The sequence below is a fragment of the Oncorhynchus clarkii genome, chromosome 20, assembly GCF_045791955.1.
Source record: "Oncorhynchus clarkii lewisi isolate Uvic-CL-2024 chromosome 20, UVic_Ocla_1.0, whole genome shotgun sequence".
Lineage (NCBI taxonomy): Eukaryota > Metazoa > Chordata > Actinopteri > Salmoniformes > Salmonidae > Oncorhynchus > Oncorhynchus clarkii.
This window is the reverse complement of record NC_092166.1, coordinates 5,960,806-5,984,337: the sequence shown is the minus strand read 5'-3', so window position 1 is coordinate 5,984,337 and position 23,532 is coordinate 5,960,806. Positions and strand designations below refer to the sequence as shown.

The 23,532-nt window shown below is 41.0% G+C and overlaps 1 protein-coding gene across 1 annotated transcript; it reads left to right on the top strand.

Annotated features, from left to right (window-relative positions):
• The first annotated feature begins 693 nt into the window (after positions 1 to 693).
• LOC139375802 (myosin heavy chain, fast skeletal muscle-like) lies at positions 694 to 22,423 on the top strand. The gene is made up of 40 exons (XM_071117672.1): positions 694 to 725; positions 857 to 1,086; positions 1,422 to 1,565; positions 1,803 to 1,959; positions 2,176 to 2,203; positions 2,914 to 3,022; positions 3,134 to 3,226; positions 4,114 to 4,174; positions 4,354 to 4,452; positions 4,790 to 4,893; positions 5,292 to 5,430; positions 7,957 to 8,075; positions 8,234 to 8,383; positions 8,477 to 8,647; positions 9,296 to 9,599; positions 11,863 to 11,927; positions 12,020 to 12,107; positions 12,224 to 12,341; positions 12,589 to 12,712; positions 13,415 to 13,551; positions 13,962 to 14,217; positions 14,399 to 14,641; positions 14,975 to 15,151; positions 15,250 to 15,395; positions 15,544 to 15,634; positions 15,888 to 16,277; positions 16,399 to 16,525; positions 17,153 to 17,271; positions 17,420 to 17,616; positions 17,738 to 17,921; positions 18,044 to 18,209; positions 18,863 to 18,987; positions 19,205 to 19,513; positions 19,700 to 19,903; positions 20,013 to 20,138; positions 20,282 to 20,452; positions 20,733 to 20,837; positions 20,933 to 21,028; positions 21,848 to 21,979; positions 22,304 to 22,423. The coding sequence occupies exons 2-40, from the start codon at positions 871 to 873 to the stop codon at positions 22,322 to 22,324; spliced, it is 5,811 nt and encodes a 1,936-aa protein (XP_070973773.1). The 5' UTR covers positions 694 to 725; positions 857 to 870; the 3' UTR covers positions 22,325 to 22,423.
• Positions 22,424 to 23,532: the final 1,109 nt, after the last annotated feature.

Here is a 23,532-nt window from a genome sequence, read left to right as displayed (position 1 = left end):
GTAGGCAACCTGATCCTCCTTGAGGTCTCAAAATAGTCTAGAACAATCCATGGTAAAAGAATAAGGAGTGTGGTGCTCCTCGAAGTGGGTGGGACTAGAGAGACACAGACACACAGAGGCCTCTCATCCAATCCATTTCCTTTACCAGAGGTGTCCATAATTAACTTCTGCTTGGTTGTCCCTTCCAACCAGATATAAGGAGTCTGAGGCCCCTGTATCCATGAGTCAGATACCTTCTTGCTCTGTGGTAAGACTCCTTAGATTTTTACATTTGTCTCATATTTGTCCTCAGCATCTGAGGCGGTAGCTAACTGCATTGTTTGAGTTCATAATTTAATGTATTGTAAGGCCTTACAATATGCAATCAAGTGGCATTGATTTAAAATGTACTTTAACTGTGTTTTGCTTCAAACCTGTCACCTTCATTCAAGGTGAAAAGTGCTGCACCTGCATTTGTTTGTAAATTCAGGGGGTGGTCAAGAATGTAGCTGGATTGTCAGGGCTACATGACAGAATGTACAGTAAAGTAGGAAAATTAATGTTACCAGTTGCAACTGTAGTTGAATAGGACATGGCTGTAATGATGGAGTTGAATGATGCCATTCAAAATGTTTCTTGCCCTTCAGGGGCCAAATTACAAGGTTTTAGAATTGTGCGTATTCACAACACCCTAATGTTTCACAGGATCCTCCAAGACATACAAATTAAACTGTAGGAGGGGAAAAGGTGAGACATGGTTTGTCTTCACATAAAAAGTGATGATTTTTTTTTTGTGTGAGATACAGTACCGCTCACTCTGTTGACTGTGGAGGAAGCACCACAGAGTCAATCATGTTTCTTGTTTCATCTCTTTCCTAGTGAACCGTCACCATGAGTACGGACGCGGAGATGCAAATCTACGGCAAGGCTGCCTTGTACCTTCGTAAACCCGAGAGGGAGAGGATGGAGGCACAAGCCGCACCCTTTGATTCAAAGAACGCCTGCTATGTGACAGACGTCAAGGAGCTGTACCTTAAGGGCTTGATCACTGGCAGGACAGAGGGAAAGTGTACTGTCAAAGTCACAAATGCTGATGGCACTACAATGGTAAGTCTGATCTGAAAAGTATTGAAGTTAAAAATTATCCATATTGTTAAAAACATGCCAAAAGCTAATATGAAATCAGTAACGAAAAAAAGATTAAGAAGCATTTCTTTGTTCTTTTTTAAGCAGAATATAACCTTCAGACAAAGCATTTTTATTGCTGCTATTTAAAACTGTCATGGAATTATTGATAATGACAAGTCAAGAATCTCCATGTATTTGTCAGTGCGTGATTACAAAGTAGTTGGATTAAATGGGGGTAACCATTTTAATTAGAAAAAAGCATTGAGTCATGACCAGTTCGATCCGTGTGAAATGTAGATTTCTGACTGTTTCAGGACAAAGAGTTCAAAGAAGCAGACATCTACCAGATGAACCCCCCGAAGTACGACAAGATTGAGGACATGGCCATGATGACCTACCTGAATGAAGCCTCTGTGTTGTATAACCTCAAAGAGCGTTATGCAGCATGGATGATCTATGTAAGAAACCTGCATAAACATACACACATACTGTAAATGAACATAAGAAATTCCTACATGCATGAACATGAGAAATACACACGTGAAGTACTACACTCAAATGAATAGTAGAAACCAAAACATACCAATACAGTAGACCCACATTAGTATACCATAGTACACCCACATCCTCACATAAATCCAGGTAAAAGTCCATCTAACTTTGCTAATCTCCTAATTGAAATTCCTTTCATCCAGACCTACTCTGGGCTCTTCTGTGCCACGGTGAACCCCTACAAGTGGCTCCCCGTGTACGACGAAGTGGTTGTCAACGCCTACAGAGGGAAGAAGAGGATGGAGGCTCCACCCCATATCTTCTCTGTCTCTGACAACGCCTTCCAGTTCATGATGATTGGTACGAGCTCTCATGGAGAAATGGATGGATGGATGGATGCATGGATGGAATCTACTGTCTTCTAGTCTAAGTTAGAACAGTTTGCTGGGAATCTCTCATTTCACTAGCCTTGAATGGAAAATATTCCAAAATGAAATTCATGATGATGCTTATGAATACAATGATGTACTCCAAATGTTGATTGATTATAATAAGCAGCATTGTTTTTGGTTCCAGATAAGGAGAACCAGTCCGTCCTGATTACGTAAGTTGTTTTCTATCATTTCACTTGAGAAGTTGTTTCTATTCTAATATATTGGGTGACTTGGGTGTTTTAAAATACAGGACATTATGAATGGATCAGGCTTTCTGTAGTAATGACTTGGGTGTTATAAAATACAGGACATTATGAATGGATTAGGCTTTCTGTAGTAATGACTGGGTGTTATAAAATACAGGGCATTATGAATGGATTAGGCTTTCTGTAGTAATGACTGGGTTTTATAAAATACAGGGCATTATGAATGGATTAGGCTTTCTGTAGTAATGACTGGGTGTTATAAAATACAGGACATTATGAATGGATTAGGCTTTCTGTAGTAATGACTTGGTGTTATAAAATACAGGACATTATGAATGGATTAGGCTTTCTGTAGTAATGACTTGGTGTTATAAAATACAGGATATTATGAATGGATTAGGCTTTCTGTAGTAATGACTTGGGTGTTATAAAATACAGGACATTATGAATGGATTAGGCTTTCTGTAGTAATGACTTGGTGTTATAAAATACAGAACATTGTGAATGGATTAGACTATGCTTAACAATGACTCGATGAGGGGGAATATTCATTAATTATTTGCGTATGTTAGAAAACGTGTCTGCAGTGCATTTTTCAAAGCTATTTCTTAGTGAAAGCCAATCTGACATTCAAACATGTGACTAAACCAATCTTTCTCTGTCATATAAACCAGTGGAGAATCCGGTGCAGGAAAGACTGTCAACACCAAGCGTGTCATCCAGTACTTTGCCACCATTGCTGTTTCTGGTGTCAAGAAGGAAGCAGACCCCAGCAAAATGAAGGTAACACATTTTAGTTTGGTGTTCTGTATAAACTTTGTTTTTCAAGCGGTGAATAGTTTTTTAATTAAAGTGTATTCTAGTTTCTGAGAAATGTGTGTTTGTCTCAATCAGGGGTCTCTTGAAGATCAGATCATTGCAGCTAACCCTCTGCTGGAGTCTTACGGTAATGCCAAGACAGTGAGGAACGACAACTCGTCTCGCTTTGTAAGTATGAAGGGCATACTGTGGACGTGACCTTCAATTGGAAAAAATATTTTAGTAGTTCCCTATAGGTGTCATAATACCCATAAAACCTTGCGTTAAAAACAGGGAAATGCGTCCAATTGTTTTTCCACCTTTTATTTCTCCCATAGGGGATTTTAGAAACTCTTTAAATAAGGGCTGTGGTCCGTGTAGGCTCACCCTGGCGTGACGTTTTGATCACCATGTCAATCAGAAAAGGTGACTTTTATCAAAATATTTTTCTCTATTTACTCTCAGATTTCAAAATGCTAATTAGCACCAAAGTAGACATCATGGAAAAATACAAATCACTGCAAGATCTTGCAGGTCATCTCTAGCGGACATCTTTGCTAACAGATATTGTGTCAATAAATGTAGCCAATTTATTAATTACTAAATTTAGCTAACATTAGATAGTTAATCCAGAGATTCTAACCTTTGCCTAATTTAGGCACTCTCGTCCAGATCATTATGGCATATGTAGTTCTTTATGTTAGCCACATTAGCAGGGAATTAGCATTTAAATTGTTGTGGCTAAATACAGGCAAAAATATTTCGCTAAAAGTCACCTTGTCTTAGATAGATTTATATGGTTTTCAAAACTACACGCTAGAGTAAGCCTACACAAAACCCAGCACTTGTTTTAAGTGTTTTTAAAATCCACTATTAGGAAAATTAATGATGTAAAAACATTTGGAACCATTTCCATTTTTGACCGCTAGGTTTTATGGGTATTAAGACTGATACAGTGGTGCTCTATAGTTTTGTCAATAGATGTCAAACAATTTGTGTCTTTTCATGGGTCTATCAAAGTAAAATGTTAGATTTATTCAGTTGACCTATTTCTAACCCCCATGCTTTTACAACAGGGTAAATTCATCAGGATTCACTTCCAAGGAGGAAAACTGGCTAAAGCTGACATTGAGACCTGTGAGTTGGTTTTCCTTGTTTCTCAAAGCTTTCAATAAATCACACAGAATATTTGTTGGAGATTGAATCATCAAATGTAATGTTATCTTATGTTCTCTCTGTCTCTCTCTCTCTCTCTCTCTCTCTCTCTCTCTCTCTCTCTCTCTCTCTCTCTCTCTCTCTCTCTCTCTCTCTCTCAGACCTGCTAGAGAAGTCCAGAGTGGCCTTCCAGCTGCCCGCTGAGAGAGGCTACCATATCTTCTACCAGATGATGACCAACCACAAACCTGAGCTAGTTGGTAAGGCAAAGTACAGGTTAAGGTGAAATTATTTCCACCGCCATCTGTGGAACTTATTCAAATGTTTCCATAGTTCACACTGTTAATATTATTATAATGAGTACTTCCAAGGTAACAAGGCATCTAAACATGAGTCAGGTCTTTCATGGGAAATATCAAGTAATGCACTGTGATGCACTAGTCCAGGAGCATCAGTCCCCCTCTTTTGATGCTATGCATTATATACTGCATGTATCCTTGAGTCCATCTATTGAGTAAAGGAGGGAGAGATACTGTAAAGGTAGGACAGCAGAATTCTCAGTGATTTAACTGACAAGCCATTCTCCGTTGTCCACAGAAATGACACTCATCACCACCAACCCTTACGACTTCCCCATGATCAGCCAGGGTCAGATCAGTGTGGCCAGCATTGACGACAAGGTCGAGCTGGATGCCACCGATGTGAGTGATACAAAGTGTGAACCAAACTCTAGATATGGAATGGGTAGGCACACAATACACACTGAATGCATTGCTCAAATCCAACTTGATGGCAGCTGGCCACCTTGTGTTAGTTAGTCATGTGCTACAAGGCCATTCTTCATGCCTTCACACTTCACCTTGAGGCATACACATGTAAGACATCAGAGACTGCCACTAAGTCCCCTATGGAACTGTGTAAAACTCGTATTGTGCTGTCATATACTAGTGTGTTGGCCAAAAGTAATCAATGTGGAACTGAGAAGCCAGTTAATTCTAACCATCCCATTTGTTCTGGACTGAATACAGAACGGTAGTGTACTGTAACTGAGCAAACCACCATTCAGTTCCTCACTGTTGTACTTCCTGTTTAATACCAGGATGCCATTACAATCCTGGGCTTCTCTAACGATGAGAAAATGGCCATCTACAAGCTGACAGGAGCTGTAATGCACCATGGCAACTTGAAATTCAAGCAGAAGCAGCGTGAGGAGCAGGCCGAGTCAGATGGAACCGAGGGTGAGTCCCACTCGTAAGACGCAATATATGGAAAGCATTAGTCCCTTTCCCCAATGTAGAAATAATAACGTAAGAAGTTCATTCCACGGAAACGGATGTGTTGTGATTTTCATTTAAAATGTGAACATGTCACAAAAACACATTTACAGGAAGATATGTGCAGATGTGCTAAGTTTGGTACCAATAATTCTGGTAACAAGATATTTGGTAAAATCTCCCTCAGTTTTTCTGTGCCCACTTTTTCCAAAAACACTCTTAAATATCTGCTCTGAATTAAGATTCAACAATGTCTCCAAATAGCACTACTGGGTGATTTGAAAAGTCATAGTAAATCAATAATATAATATTCCTCTTGGCAAAAATGTTGAATTTACATTATTTAGAAACTGTGAGAATAGAAAGGTACTAGACACTACTGTACTGAACTTTACATTACACTACTCTACTGAACTATACACTACACTACTGTACTGAACTATACACTACTGTACTGAACTATATACTACACTACTGTACTGTACTATACACTACTGTACTGAACTATACAATACTGTACTGAACCATACACTACTGTACTGTACTATACACTACTGTACTGAACTATACACTACTGTACTGTACTATACACTACTGTACTGAACTATATACTACTGTACTGTACTATACACTACTGTACTGAACTATATACTACACTACTGAACTATACACTACTGTACTGAACTATACACTACTGTACTGTACTATACACTACTGTACTGTACTATTCACTACTGTACTGTACTATACACTACTGTACTGAACTATACACTACTGTACTGTACTATACACTACTGTACTGAACTATATACTACACTACTGAACTATACACTACTGTACTGAACTATACACTACTGTACTGAACTATACACTACTGTACTGAACTATATACTACTGTACTGAACTATATACTACACTACTGAACTATACACTACTGTACTGAACTATACACTACACTACTGTACTGAACTATACACTACTGTACTGAACTATATACTACACTACTGAACTATACACTACTGTACTGTACTATACACTACTGTACTGAACTATACACTACTGTACTGTACTATACACTACTGTACTGAACTATATACTACTGTACTGAACTATATACTACTGTACTGAACTATATACTACTGTACTGAACTATACACTACTGTACTGAACTATACACTACTGTACTGAACTATACACTACACTACTGTACTGAACTATACACTACTGTACTGAACTATATACTACACTACTGAACTATACACTACTGTACTGTACTATACACTACTGTACTGAACTATACACTACTGTACTGTACTATACACTACTGTACTGAACTATATACTACTGTACTGAACTATACACTACTGTTCTGAACTATACACTACTGTACTGAACTATACACTACTGTACTGAACTATACACTACTGTACTGAACTATACACTACTGTACTGAACTATACACTACACTACTGTACTGTACTGAACTATACACTACTGTACTGAACTATACACTACTGTACTGAACTATACACTACTGTACTGTACTATACACTACTGTACTGAACTATACACCACACTACTGTACTGAACTATACACTACTGTACTGAACTATACACTACTGTACTGAACTATACACTACTGTACTGAACTATACACTACTGTACTGAACTATACACTACACTACTGTACTGAACTATACACTACTGTACTGAACTATACACCACACTACAGTACTGAACTATACGCTACTGTACTGAACTATAAACTACTGTACTTAACTATACACTACTGTACTGTACTGAACTATACACTACAGTACTGTACTGTACTATACTATGCCCTACACTACTGAACTGAACTATACACTACTGTACTGAATTGATATGAGTAGAAACACTAACTAACTAATCTACCTTTACTAGCTAACTAATCTACCTTTACTTGTTAATTCTGTAAAGCTTCATTGTTCTCCTCTTCTCTTCTCATGAGGTAACAGAATTTTAATGCACAAGGCAATGTTTTTTAAACTTACAGAAGGCAGAAACATTTCTCCAAAATATAAGGGTTGATATTAGTTGTATTCCTAATACCTTTTAAGACTTTTTCTGCTGTTTTATAAAACCCATGTTCATCTGTTTGACCAGAAATCAAAGCATTTGTTATTTCCTCATTTTCAAGATAGCAAATGGTAAAACAAATATATATATATATATTTTCCTTAATTTCTAGAAAATATAGACTCTTAGCTTTCATTTGACACCCTATTTGACATGCGCCTATGAACTTCCCATGTTGGTGCTCATTGGTCCTTTTACAGGGAAATGAACAAGACAGACGGTGCCACATGAAAGTCAGGCAGGATATACATTTTGGAGATCAAATTCCAACCTCCAGAAATGATTTGAATAATGGATGTGGGTGAAAATTAAAACTTAACCTATAAAAGATATCAGAATCAAGCGATCTGTTGTTGTTGGTTTTTTCTCCAGTGGCTGATAAAATCGGCTACCTGCTGGGCCTGAACTCAGCTGAGTTGCTGAAATGTCTGTGCTACCCCAGAGTGAAGGTCGGCAACGAGTACGTGACCAAGGGACAGACTGTGCCTCAGGTAAGGCGGTTAAACACAGCATCAAATATTTTCTGACAACATGAATTATTTTGGGGACAATTGCATTGCTTTTTATAAATACTTAGGTTGTTTTTCCCAACCTTATCACTGGACATGGTCAATATATCATGTATTAATTTGAGGCATTATCATTGAAGGTTTATAATGCAGTCATGGCTCTGGCCAAGTCCATCTATGAGAGGATGTTCTTGTGGATGGTCATCCGTATCAACGAGATGTTGGACACCAAGAATCCAAGGCAGTTCTATATCGGTGTGCTCGATATTGCTGGATTTGAGATCTTTGATGTGAGTATGAGACCAGACAAGACAATTAGTTGTGATTGAGAAGGATTACAGCTTTGTATCATGAAATGATCCCTTCTGAAATTCCATCAACAGTACAACAGCATGGAGCAGCTGTGCATCAACTTCACCAATGAGAAACTGCAACAGTTTTTCAACCACACCATGTTCGTCCTGGAACAAGAGGAGTACAAGAAGGAGGGAATCGTCTGGGCCTTCATTGACTTCGGCATGGACTTGGCTGCCTGCATTGAGCTTATTGAGAAGGTAAGTTGTCTGTAAGGATTATATTGGGATGCAACATCAAAGCTCATAGGGAGCGCATTGATAGATATTATCACAATGGTACAACATATCTGACTGTTGAGAACTCAATATGTTTCCTATTATGACCCCTAAATGAATATAATCCTATAAAATGATGTTTGCTAAAGGAACAAATGTTATCCGAAATGCAAATGTTTTTACATCACACAGTCACTTTAACTATACATTCATGTACATATGTACATACTACCTCAATTGGCCCGACCAACCAGTGCTCCCGCACATTGGCTAACCGGGCTATCTGCATTGTGTCCCGCCACCCACCACCCCCCAACCCCTCTTTATGCTACTGCTACTCTCTGTTCATCATATATGCATAGTCACTTCACCATATCCACATGTACATACTACTCAATCAGCCCGACTAACCAGTGTCTGTATGTAGCCTCCCTACTGTTTTTCATTGTCTTTTTACTGCTGTTTTTATTTCTTTACTTACCTATTGTTCACCTAATACCTTTTTTGCACTAGTAAAGCCTGTAAGTAAGCATTTCACAGTAAGGTCTAAACCTGTTGTATTCGGCGCATGTGACAAATAAACTTTGATTTGATTTGAAATATCACTCATATACATTTGTTTTTGTAAAGCCATTGGGCATCTTCTCCATCCTTGAAGAAGAGTGCATGTTCCCCAAAGCTTCAGACACTACCTTCAAGAACAAGCTGAACGACCAACATCTTGGCAAAACCAAGGCATATGAGAAACCCAAGCCTGCCAAAGGCAAGGCAGAAGCCCACTTCTCCCTGGTGCACTACGCCGGCACTGTGGACTACAACATCACTGGCTGGCTGGAGAAGAACAAGGACCCCCTGAACGACTCAGTTATTCAGATGTACGGGAAGTCCTCAGTCAAACTGTTGGCTGCCCTGTATCCCGCTGCCCCACCTGAGGGTAAGACCAGCATCAAGTCAAAAGATTAAATTAATAAGCAACAGTTACAACTCAGACCCACATTGTCTTTAAAGCACTGGCCACCAACCTTTTCAGAGTCAAGATCACTTTGTGAGTCAAAATGCAAGCCAAGATCTACTGCTGAGAATTGTTTTAACAACGACTTAGAAAACACAAGCCTATGCAACATGAACCAATTAAAAACAGTTCTGTAGCAATGAGGTTTTGTTCAGTAGTCTATAGGCCCAATACATTATCACTGTATACAGGTTATACTTGAATTGCCCTGCCAATGTGATGTTTTTCAGACCATTTTGAAATTGTATATATATGTAAAGAAAATAGGTATATGATCACACTGGTAATAGATCATTTGTCGTGTTGCTGATTGAGACACAGCTGAGTAATGGTTCATAACAGTAATAATAATTAATAATAATAACAGTAATAGTTTCCTCTTTTTTACTGGATTGACGGCATCTGATGGTCAGTCTGAGGGGAGGGAGAGGGCAGAGGTGAGGCTACCTCTCCCCCGACTCACTGTCCCTCCGCTCTCCCTCCCTCCCTCCGTAAAGAGAACAGGGGACACAGTCTTCCAGCTGATGGTCAGTCTGAGGGGAGGGATGGAGCAGAGGCGAGGCTGCCTCTCCCCCGACTCACTATCCCTCCGTTCTCCCTCCCTCCCTCCCACTGCATTCTTTCTGCCTCATGCACTAATTCATGTTGTTACTGCTGTGACCAGAGAAAGTGAAATATTCCTCGATATTAAATAAGACACAAGCCACTAATAATAACAACACAAATATCAGAACACTTTGATTTACTCATTGTATGCAGCTGCAGTGATGGTTGTAGTCATTCATTACAGCTGCAGTGCTGATTGTCCTCATTCATTACAGCTGCAGTGCTGGTTGTAGTCATTCATTACAGCTGCAGTGCTGGTTGTCCTCATTCATTACAGCTACAGTGCTGGTTGTAGTCATTCATTACAGCTGCAGTGCTGGTTGTAGTCATTCATTACAGCTGCAGTGCTGGTTGTAGTCATTCATTACAGCTGCAGTGCTGGTTGTCCTCATTCATTACAGCTGCAGTGCTGGTTGTAGTCATTCATTACAGCTGCAGTGATGGTTGTAGTCATTCATTACAGCTGCAGTGATGGTTGTAGTCATTCATTACAGCTGCAGTGCTGGTTGTAGTCATTCATTACAGCTGCAGTGCTGGTTGTAGTCATTCATTACAGCTGCAGTGATGGTTGTAGTCATTCATTACAGCTACAGTGCTGGTTGTAGTCATTCATTACAGCTGCAGTGCTGGTTGTAGTCATTCATTACAGTGCTGGTTGTAGTCATTCATTACAGCTACAGTGCTGGTTGTCCTCATTCATTTCAGCTGCAGTGCTGGTTGTAGTCATTCATTACAGCTGCAGTGCTGGTTGTAGTCATTCATTACAGCTGCAGTGCTGGTTGTAGTCATTCATTACAGCTGCAGTGCTGGTTGTAGTCATTCATTACAGTGCTGGTTGTCCTCATTCATTTCAGCTGCAGTGCTGGTTGTCCTCATTCATTACAGCTGCAGTGCTGGTTGTAGTCATTCATTACAGCTGCAGTGCTGGTTGTAGTCATTCATTACAGCTACAGTGCTGGTTGTAGTCATTCATTACAGCTGCAGTGCTGGTTGTAGTCATTCATTACAGCTGCAGTGCTGGTTGTAGTCATTCATTACAGCTACAGTGCTGGTTGTAGTCATTCATTACAGCTGCAGTGCTGGTTGTAGCATGAGTGGAAGTAGGGAGAACACGCATTTTATGTCTCATAAAAGTGTTGAACAAAGTGTTGAATAACAACTCAAACATGAACTAACTCATTAAAACAGCACCGCTCTGCTGTATTTGTCGAGTCTCTCTAGTCATAGTTTATATCGTTTTTACATCTCAAAAAAGTAACTTTGTTGTGGGTCCGATTCTTGTTTTAACAGTCTATGGCTCGAGGAAACTGTACAGGCACGGTGCTCTGAGCTATCTGATTGGCCAGCAGTAGGCCTATACGTGCAGTTGATTTGCTCTCTACCTTCAGACATGAAACGGTTTAAAATCCCGATCGTCATGTTGGTGACCAATGCTTTAAATTCTTTGAATGAATCACAATTTATCAGGGTTATTACTGGGTTAATTTACTCATTCAATAGGTGTTATTTTGAACAATCCCGTTGGCAGCATTTGATTCTCTCATTTCTAATGATCTTTTACTTATTCACATTTGAACAGATACGACCAAGAAAGGAGGCAAGAAGAAGGGTGGCTCCATGCAGACTGTGTCGTCCCAGTTCAGGGTGAGCTTTTGAAATGTGTATATTCAGTCCTCCAAAAGGAGCATTGATTACCATAAATTATTTCTGAGAAATGGTTTGTAACCCTCTTCCAGGAGAACTTACAAAAGCTGATGACCAACTTGAGGAGCACTCATCCTCACTTTGTGCGCTGCCTGATCCCCAACGAGTCAAAGACTCCAGGTACAAGAAATATTAAGTTAAATATGACATCGTATCAGTACAGTATCAGTTACCTTAACAAGCTCAATCCTTTAATCTGTTAATAAGTATTAAAGAGACATGGTTTGTTTTTCCAGGTCTGATGGAGAACTTCCTGGTTATCCACCAGCTCAGGTGTAATGGTGTTCTGGAGGGTATCAGGATCTGCAGAAAGGGCTTCCCCAGCAGAATCATCTATGCTGACTTCAAGCAGAGGTACACTCACACAACACACACACACACACACACACACACACACACACACACACACACACACACACACACACACACCACACCACACCACACCACACCACACCACACCACACCACACCACACCACACAACACCACACAACACACACACCTGCTCCAAGTGTTTTCCCAGCATCAGAATAGGCTTACTTTTTATGTAATATAACCAACCTATTACAACTTGACATGTTTTAAAAATGTCTCCTCATTCAGGTACAAAGTACTGAATGCCAGTGTCATCCCTGAGGGCCAGTTCATGGACAACAAGAAGGCTTCTGAGAAGCTGCTTGGGTCCATTGATATAAATCACGACGATTACAAGTTTGGACACACCAAGGTCAGTCAAATATTTATTATTATTTTTACATTTATTTTTTATTTCACCTTCATTTAACCAGGTAGGCTAGTTGAGAACAAGTTCTCATTTACAACTGCGACCTGGCCAAGATAAAGTAAAGCAGTGTGACAGAAACAACAACACAGAGTTTCACATAATAAACAAGCGTAAAATCAATAACACAATAGAAAGAACAGAAAGTCTTTATGCAGTGTGTGCAAATGGCGTGAGGAGGTAAGGCAATAAATAGGACATAGTAGCAAAGTAATTACAATTTAGCAAATTAACACTGGAGTGATAGATGAGCAGATGGTGATTTGCAAGTAGAAATATTGGTCTGCAAAAGAGCAGAAAAGTCAATAAAAACAATATGGGGATGAGGTAGTTAGATTGAGCTATTGACAGATGGGCTATGTACAGCTGCAGCTATCGGTTAGCTGCTAAGGATGTTTAAAGTTTGTGAGGGAAATATGTCTCCAGCTTCAGTGATTTTTGCAATTCGTTACAGTCATTGGCAGCAGAGAACTGCTGTGTACATTATTCATCGACAACTCCAGAATAACTTCCAACTGACAAACAAGCTATCCCATGGTGTGTTAGTTAGCACTGCAATGTTAATGTTGTTCCCCTGTTCTGATCCAACCCTTTCTATCTGTCACCATCTGACTCTGGTTCCAATGGCCATGTTGACCTGTGTCTCAGGTGTTCTTCAAAGCCGGTCTGCTGGGTGTCCTGGAGGAGATGAGAGATGAGAAGCTGGCTGTTCTGGTCGGCATGGTCCAGGCTCTCAGCCGTGGATTCCTCATGAGAAAAGAGTTCACCAAGATGATGGAGAGGAGGTGAGGAAGAGTAGACATCTTGGCAAAGCTTTCTGTGAACCACCTGAATGTAATGCATTATGATCACATACTGTATATGCTGTGAGTTGATCAGAATGAGAAAGTAGGTCTTATAATGTTCTATTAGTGCTGCAGTTTGGGATTTGGCAAAACTGTTCAGTTGTCATTTGTATTGGTGATATTTACCCATTCATTATTAAATAATATAAAATGCCTCCTGATTTAAGCATGACCTGTCAGTCCTTGCATCTAGAACTCTGTCTATGAATGTAAGAGTTGTTTCATTTCCTTAGCTCCGTTCCTCAGCTGTATACTCAAAGTGTTTGGGGGGAGGTTGTTGTTCTTCAAATCCCAGAATGTAGCTTTAAGCACGTCACTCACCATGCCACTCTATCCTCTCTGTCGACCAGAGATGCCATCTTCACCGTCCAGTACAACATCCGTTCATTCATGAATGTGAAAACCTGGCCATGGATGAAGGTGTACTTCAAGATCAAGCCTCTGCTGAAGAGCGCTGAGACGGAGAAGGAGCTGGCCAACATGAAGGAGAACTTTGACAAGATGAAAACAGACCTGGCCAAGGCTCTGGCCAAGAAGAAGGAGTTGGAGGAGAAGATGGTGTCCATGCTACAAGAGAAGAACGACCTGGCACTCCAAGTTGCATCTGTGAGTGAGAAATTATCCTCATAATGTCATATTTTCATACACATGAATACACCATTTTTTTTTGCACATGTTAAACATATATTTTATGAATATTGATTTGCTCTGAACTCTATGACTTAATAAATTCCATATTTTGATAAACAAAGTGAGGAGGCTGATTTTTCTCCTGCTCTGAAATCAGGAATCAGAGAATCTGAACGATGCTGAGGAAAGGTGTGAGGGACTCATCAAGAGCAAGATCCAGCTGGAGGCCAAACTCAAAGAAACGACAGAGAGGCTGGAGGATGAGGAGGAGATGAATGCTGAGTTGACTGCCAAGAAGAGGAAGCTGGAGGATGAGTGCTCTGAGCTGAAGAAGGACATTGATGACCTGGAGCTCACCCTGGCCAAAGTGGAGAAGGAGAAGCACGCCACTGAAAACAAGGTCTTGTGTCTTACCAAAGACAGTTTAACCAAACAATAACTCATACCATAATCAACTCAAAAAATTGCTCAACAGAAATGGAAATCCAGATGTATTGTAACGAAATAGTAGAATAGTGGTACTCCCCAATTTTATTGTATGTTCAGCTGCCCCTAGTTTATAACTTCCATTCAGTACACTGGCATGGCGTACACTGCCACCTAGTGTTGAATCTATAGAACAGTACCTGTTGACACATTTCTAATCTGAATTAAACGAATGCAATACATAAGAAACTAAATCTCCCATTTATGTGAAGTAACAAAAGGCTAATTATGTGGTGGCCGTTTTCAGGTTAAAAACCTGACAGAGGAGATGGCGTCTATGGATGAGAGTGTTGCCAAGCTGACCAAGGAGAAGAAAGCCCTCCAAGAGGCCCACCAGCAGACACTGGACGACCTGCAGGCAGAGGAGGACAAAGTCAACACTCTGACCAAGGCCAAGACCAAGCTGGAACAGCAAGTGGACGACGTGAGTGGAGTTTGACATTTTGGCCATGATAGTGTGTAAGATGTTATTATCTTCTGTTGTTTAGATTTGAACAATACATGTGTGTTCTTATCTTGTAGCTTGAGGGTTCTCTGGAGCAAGAGAAGAAGGTCCGTATGGACCTTGAGAGAGCCAAGAGAAAGCTGGAGGGAGATCTGAAACTGGCCCAGGAGTCCATAATGGACCTGGAGAATGACAAGCAGCAGTCTGATGAGAAAATCAAGAAGTAAACAAACAATACCTGCTGTATTGACAATAATGGTTGTTCTTGTCTAATTCTTGTAATTATGAATTAGCATTTACCTGTATGATACTCTAACTTCACTCTATCGAACCCAAACCAACCTTGCAATCAACATGTTTGTGTTTCTTAGGAAGGAGTTTGAGACATCCCAGCTCCTCAGTAAAATAGAGGATGAACAGTCTCTGGGAGCTCAGCTACAGAAGAAGATCAAGGAACTCCAGGTACAGTACAGGACCTAAGCTCCAGTACAGAAAAGAACACATCTGAAACATCTCCTAAAAAAATATTCTGGTAGCACACATTTTTTGGAAGATGTGGTTTCTTATCGTAGTGGTTTTGGTTCCCGCATGGGACGCTATCTACTGAATATATTAGTGTAACTGGTTTTGTATGAACACATTTAAAATATATATATACTATTATTGTTTTATGTATTGTAGTATCCATCAACTGTGCTCCTGCCCCCTGTTCTAGGCCCGTATTGAGGAGCTGGAGGAGGAAATTGAAGCTGAGCGTGCTGCCAGGGCTAAGGTTGAGAAGCAGAGAGCCGATCTCTCCAGGGAACTTGAGGAGATCAGCGAGAGGCTGGAGGAGGCTGGAGGCGCCACTGCTGCTCAGATTGAGATGAACAAGAAGCGTGAGGCTGAGTTCCAGAAGCTGCGTCGTGATCTTGAAGAGTCCACCCTGCAGCATGAGTCCACAGCCGCCGCACTGCGCAAGAAACAGGCCGACAGTGTGGCTGAGCTCGGGGAGCAGATCGACAACCTGCAGCGCGTCAAGCAGAAGCTGGAGAAGGAGAAGAGTGAGTACAAGATGGAGATTGATGACCTCTCCAGCAACATGGAGGCCATCGCCAAGGCTAAGGTGAATAGTGATGTTTTGATCAAGCAGTGTTGAGGAGGGTCAACTACATTACCATTCAAGTGAACTGAAGTTGACAGGAGTCTCATATATAAAGTAATGAAGGAACATATTTCACTAACAGGGCAATCTGGAGAAGATGTGCCGTACTCTTGAGGACCAGCTGAGCGAGATCAAGACTAAGAATGATGAGAATGTTCGCCAGATCAACGACATCAGTGGACAGAGGGCCAGACTCCTGACAGAAAATGGTACCATCATCAACAAAGAACAACAAACCAATTAATTATTCAGTAAAACACAATAACAAGTATTGGGGGCTGTATCCACGTATTCCAGTCCACAGAGTTTCTACTGTTCTGACTTAAACTGTAATGGTCGCACTTTAGAGCCATTTGTTACATTATCAGAAAAAATATTTTATTCAGATTACTAATACTTTTGAAAAACTATATGATTACTTATTTAATTTATTTTAAATTCAGAAATTATGTTGGTCAAAAAATACATTGACTTCATTTAGTTTTCAAGCAAGTTTGTTAGTTCCACCTGAGCGAGTCTGACCACAATTCAGAGACCACTATGATGACACACCAAATGGATTTGATGGATATTTTATGCTTCTAATGCCTCTAAGGAGAAAGTAATCCAAAAGCAACACAGTAATCAGATTACATTGCTGAGTTTGGGTAATCCAAAAGTTACGTTAATGATTACAATTTGACAGGTAACTAGTAACTGTAATGGATTACATTCAGAAAGTAACCTACCCAACCCCGACTATTTAACACCTAACATTGCCCTACATTACCATGAAATACATGTTCAATCTTAGAGAACAGAGACCCAATTAACAAGATGTCCCTCTGTCCCTGCAGGTGAGTTTGGCCGCCAGCTGGAGGAGAAGGAATCTCTGGTGTCTCAGCTGACCAGAGGCAAACAGGCCTTCACCCAGCAGGTGGAGGAGCTGAAGAGGCAGATTGAAGAGGAGGTCAAGGTAAAGCAATTTTGAAATCCCAATGTGGCCCTCGAGACAAAATGTCCTGATAGACAGTGATTAGGCCACCTTTAGAGACTACTACTACTACTGTCATATGTTTAACTATCTCTCTTAGTCTATAAATTTCACTCTTTGTCTCACAAAGGCTAAAAACGCACTGGCCCATGGTGTCCAGTCTGCCCGCCATGACTGTGACCTCCTGAGGGAGCAGTTTGAGGAAGAGCAGGAGGCCAAGGCAGAGCTGCAACGCGGCATGTCCAAGGCCAACAGTGAGGTGGCTCAGTGGAGGACTAAGTATGAAACTGATGCCATCCAGCGCACAGAAGAGCTGGAGGAGTCCAAGTGAGTCGCACGGAACAGCAAAACTAAAATATAGAGTGTGGATAGTGAGTGGTAGGGAACTCTAAAATAAGGTCACGTTGAGATGTATTGTAACGTTTGTAAACCCTCTGTCATCCAACAGGAAGAAGCTGGCCCAGCGTCTGCAGGAGGCTGAGGAGACCATTGAGGCGACCAACTCCAAGTGTGCCTCCCTGGAGAAGACCAAGCAGAGGCTGCAGGGAGAGGTGGAGGACCTCATGATTGACGTTGAGAGAGCAAACGCCATGGCCGCCAACCTAGACAAGAAGCAGAGGAACTTTGACAAGGTGAAAATGAATTATCCTCAACCTAGAGTGATATTTTCTGTCAGCTGTATGATCAAATGTAGCATATTTCTGACTCAAAACTCTTCATCAAGACCTAATGAAAATCCCATTGATTTCCCTAGGTTCTGGCAGAGTGGAAGCAGAAGCATGAGGAGGGCCAGGCTGAGCTGGAAGGAGCTCAGAAGGAGGTTCGCTCAATGAGCACTGAACTCTTCAAGATGAAGAACTCCTACGAGGAGGCTCTGGATCATCTGGAGACTCTGAAGAGAGAGAACAAGAACCTGCAACGTGAGCATTTGACAGCAGTTCTATTGTACTCATGTTTGACTAGTGTAAACATCAACGTTTCAATTTTTTTCAACTTATAATCGGTATTCCTTTGAACAACCCAAAGGAGTGGGGGCATTTAGATTCACAAGAACCTATGAAGTGCTGATTAATTCATGAATCAAATTGTATTTGTTACACGCTTCGTAAAAAACAGGTGCTTACGGCCCTTCCCAACAATGCAACGAGAAAAAAAGGAAATAATAGTGAAAAAATAACCCGAGGAATAAATACACAATGAGTAACGATAACTAGGCTATGTACACAAGACACCAGTATCGAGTAGATGTGTAGATGTGTAGATCGTTAGATAGTAACCAATAGCTACCCAGACTTATGGCTTGGGGTAGAAGCTGTTTAGGGTCCTGTCTGTTCCAGACTTGATGCATTGGTACTGCTTGCCATGCGGTAGCAGAGAGAACAGTCAATGATTTGGGTGACTGGAGTCTTTGACAATATTTAGGGCATTCCCTGACACCGGCTGGTATAGAGGTCCTGGATGGCAAAAAGCTCGGCCCCAGTAATTATTATGATTCAATGTCAACTTCATTGCATTGACAATACCCACTGAAAATCTCCCAAGTCTAAACTGCTCCTGTGTTTGGTGTGTGCAGAGGAGATCGGTGACCTAACTGAGCAGATCGGAGAGACTGGCAAGAGCATCCATGAGCTGGAGAAGGCCAAGAAGACCGTGGAGACAGAGAAGTCTGAGATCCAGACCGCTCTGGAGGAGGCTGAGGTACAAACTACAGTTGTTTGATGTGAAAAGCAGTGTTCATTTGATCATTTGATCATTTGGATCCCCATGATAATATAAGGTACGATATACAAAAAGCCAGCTACAGTCCCACACTCCCTGTATTGGTGTTTATTGTAGTCATATATATTTAATTCCTTGTGTTATACACATCAGAGTGTACTGAACACAATTGGCCTGACTGCTTCTCTTTGTCCAGGGAACACTGGAGCACGAGGAATCCAAGATTCTGCGTGTGCAGCTGGAGCTGAACCAGATCAAGGGTGAGGTGGACAGGAAGCTGGCTGAGAAGGACGAGGAGATGGAGCAGATCAAGAGGAACAGCCAGAGGATGGTTGACTCCATGCAGAGCACCCTGGATTCTGAGGTCAGGAGCAGGAATGATGCCCTGAGGGTGAAGAAGAAGATGGAGGGAGACTTGAACGAGATGGAGGTTCAGCTGAGCCACTCCAACAGGCAGGCCGCTGAGGCCCAGAAACAGCTGAGGAACGTCCAGGGACAGCTCAAGGTAAAGGGACTGGGGAGAGATTTGTTCGTGAATCTGTAGAAAAGAACAGAGGAATTTAATAGATTTGACTAATATAGTGTCGAAAAGTAGAGATATTGGGGAAATTCTTAACTAACATTTCTTTCACTGACCCTATCACCTCTACTTCCACCATTCCTAATGAACCCATGTCATTGTGAACCCCAGGATGCCCAACTGCACCTTGATGACGCCATCCGCGCCGCAGAGGACATGAAGGAGCAGGCAGCCATGGTGGAGCGTAGGAACGGTCTGATGGTGGCTGAAATCGAGGAGCTGAGAGTTGCTCTGGAGCAGACAGAGAGAGGACGCAAAGTTGCTGAGACTGAACTGGTAGACGCCAGCGAGCGTGTTGGACTGCTGCACTCCCAGGTATGGGTCAAAAGCCATTTCTAAAGAAACTCAACCAAGGATACCGTTTCTGCCTTGTGACCTGAAAGTTGTCTTGAGAGTCACATGTTGTTTCTTACTTCTCCTCCAGAACATCAGCCTTCTGAACTCCAAGAAGAAGCTGGAGTCTGATCTGGTGCAGGTGCAGGGAGAGGTGGAAGACATTGTCCAGGAGGCCAGGAATGCAGAGGAGAAGGCCAAGAAGGCCATCACTGACGTGAGTCCTTATGTTCAATTGCATTCACTTGATTTGTATCCAAAGACCAATGCTATCTGGGATGGTTTAACAGAACAAAGATCTCAGAGTAACGTTATGATTGGTGCCAAATGGTGCATAAATTAAATAAACTACGATTCCAGGCGGCCATGATGGCTGAGGAGCTGAAGAAGGAGCAGGACACCAGTTCTCACCTGGAGAGGATGAAGAAGAACCTGGAGGTCACAGTCAAGGACCTGCAGCACCGTCTTGATGAGGCTGAGAATCTGGCCATGAAGGGAGGCAAGAAGCAGCTCCAGAAACTGGAGTCCAGGGTGAGTTAACAGCAGGGTGGATATGGGTGGATTGAAATACTGATGGAAATGTATTTAATCATACAAATACACAGGAACATTGTGTAATGACTTTCTCTCAAATACCCACATAGATAATGCAATTGTATCATTACAGATCCCTTTAATTAAAATTGTGAAAGTACATAGGAACAGACAACAATTGTGCCTCCTTGACTGGGTAGAAGAATATACCTCTGTTGTACTAAGATTTGTTACATCTGATTTCACCACCTTAAACAAACGCCTTTTGTCCATAAAGGTTCGTGAGCTCGAGACTGATGTGGAGGCTGAGCAGAGAAGAAGTGTAGATGCGGTCAAGGGAGTCCGCAAGTATGAGCGCAAAGTCAAGGAGCTCACCTACCAGGTAGCAGAAAGTGCCTTCTTCCCAAACTTGACACTAACACAGACAGGTTTGTGTATAAAACTAAGTGACATTGATTCTTTGATCTTGTCCCACAGACTGAGGAGGATAAGAAGAATGTTGTCAGACTTCAGGACCTGGTAGATAAGCTGCAGATGAAAGTCAAGGCCTACAAGAGGCAGGCTGAGGAAGCGGTGAGTCACATACTTTGTCAGCGTACATTGATAAACATATTTCTCCCCTTGTAGACATTACAAACCTTAATATCCATACAGTTTAGTTTAGCGTTTAACTAATACCTTGCAAAGAAGAGCACTGATTGGTAGATAGGTTAAAAAATATGCAAAGGAATAAACATTTTACCGGAATGCTTTTCATCGGCAAGTACTGGGGAGTATTTCAGGATGAAGAAAAAACGGAATGTAGATAAGAACAAGCAACATCCTAGAGAAAAAACAGATTCAGTCTGCTTTTCACCAGACACTGGAAGACAAATTAATATTTCAGCTCGACAATAACTTAAAACACAAGGACATACCTACACTTGAGTTTCTTACCAAGAAAACAGAGAATGTTCCGGAGTGGCCTAGTAAGGAAACTAAAGGAAATGAGAAACGGTGATATCAGGTGTGGCTAAAGTTGTTCATGGCCCAAATTCACCCTGTGAATGGGAAGATTTCCATCCCACTCGCCATCCACTTCTTTTGGTGTAGGTGGACCAGGAGTGGGGGGTAATCTCCACCTTTGAATTTAGTCTGATTTCAGCCATATTGATCTCTAAAATGGGCTACAAAAGCAAAACAAAAACTAGTCTATCGTTCCGGACCTGTACAGGCCGTCAGTTGATACACTCAACTAAAAAACATTTTTAACAGCCTATAAATGAAGATAAAATAGCTTACAGACAAATACTCGCTCCAAACACATCTCCCTATATACATTGTTATCCTAAATCTGTCAACCTCAAACTTTGAATGCTGATTTTATGCTCTCCCTCTCTTTTCCGTACCCAGGAGGAACAAGCCAACGGCCACATGTCTAAGTTTAGGAAGGTTCAGCATGAGCTGGAGGAGGCTGAGGAGCGTGCTGACATCGCTGAGTCTCAAGTCAACAAGCTCAGAGCCAAGACCCGCGACACTGGAAAAGTACAGAGCTGCTACTAAACATGTATCTGACTCATGTTCAAATATGGCCACATCAACACCACTTATGAGTCGGTCCTCACAGAGGTCAATACAAAACTTTTACACTCACTAAAAGGTATTTAAGATCTCTAAGAACCACATTTCAGGTAGGGTCAAAATAGATGAATACAATCTAAGATGGTACTTCAAAATTGAAAATCAAAGCTCAGCACTGAGCCTTTAATGCTTCATCCATTACATTATCTCTAACTATTCATATATTCATATATTTTACATGTTCATTATTAATACTCATCCATTATTTTATTTCTGTCTTCCTTACAGGGCAAAGAAGTTGCTGAATAAATAAGACCAAAGTCTTACATCATTTTCCTGTGTTGCATAAAATATGATTTTCACGGTGAAATGTTTAACTTTGAATAAAAACGTGTCGGCTTACATACACTCTCTTTGTGACTGTGGACTCATTACTCAGCAAACACATGTAGGCCTACAATTACACTTTTGTGTGACTGTGGGGGAAAAAAAACAGTATTGGAATACTCGTTCAAACGACTTAGTATCTCATTTGAATAATTTAAGAAAAAAAACACAAAAGTTCAAATGAGATACTAAGTAGGTTTTTTTTTTTGCAACCGAAAGGTCAATTGAAAATTTAAATAGTGCCAGTGATACCCAGAGCTTGTGGCTGAGCAGTACCAGAGCGATATTGGAGTGGGAGTGGGAGTGGGAGTGGGAGACACCATTTTCTTTTTTTATCCACTCGAATTACGCTCTGCTCCTCCTACATTCGCCCACTTATATGCTCAGGCAATCAAAAGCAGCCCTTCTTTAGGCTTTAAAAAGAACTGTCAATGAATGATCATATCAATGGGTGGATTCAGTGAATGAATGACTGCATTACAGTCTGAGAAGCTGCAATGACAAATGAGGCATAAATTAGACAAAATCACGTTTAAGTCGTTCAAACTACTTAGTATCTTGTTTGAACGACTTAGTATCCCATTTTAAATTAAAAATATTTTTCTACTAAGTCGTTCAAAACGAGAATTCGCAATTTAAATTGCCTTGGGAATCTGGTCTCCCGTAATCAGATTATTCATATCATAAAATTATACTTTTAAGCAATCTGGGGATTCTAACAACAAAGCGGTCACCCCAACGAAGCAATCACCTTTTTTGGTAAACAGCTGAGGGATGAGGCTGGAAAAATGTTACCACTCAAATTCATAGCTATATGTAACAGTTTTCGTCGGTGGAAGAAGGTGAGGACCAAAGCGCAGCGTGGAAAGTGTTCATGGTTATTTAATAGAATAGAACAGAACACTGAATGACAAAAACAAAAAGAGAACGAAATGAAACCGAAACAGTTCTGTCTGGTGCAGACACAAAACAGAAAACAGAAAATAACTACCCACAAATCCTAGTGGGGAAAACAGGCCGCCTAAGTATGGTTCTCAATCAGAGACAACGATCGACAGCTGCCTCTGATTGGGGACCATACCAGGCCAAACACAGAAATACCAAACCTAGAACAAAAACATAGAATGCCC

Coding starts and splice junctions, on each gene's coding strand:
- LOC139375802 (XM_071117672.1), top strand. CDS start 871: ATGAGTACGGACGCGGAGATGCAAATCTACGGCAAGGCTGCCTTGTAC. Junction 11,928..12,019: donor CTGTGTCGTCCCAGTTCAGG/GTGAGCTTTTGA, acceptor ACCCTCTTCCAG/GAGAACTTACAAAAGCTGAT. Junction 14,218..14,398: donor TGGCACTCCAAGTTGCATCT/GTGAGTGAGAAA, acceptor CTCTGAAATCAG/GAATCAGAGAATCTGAACGA.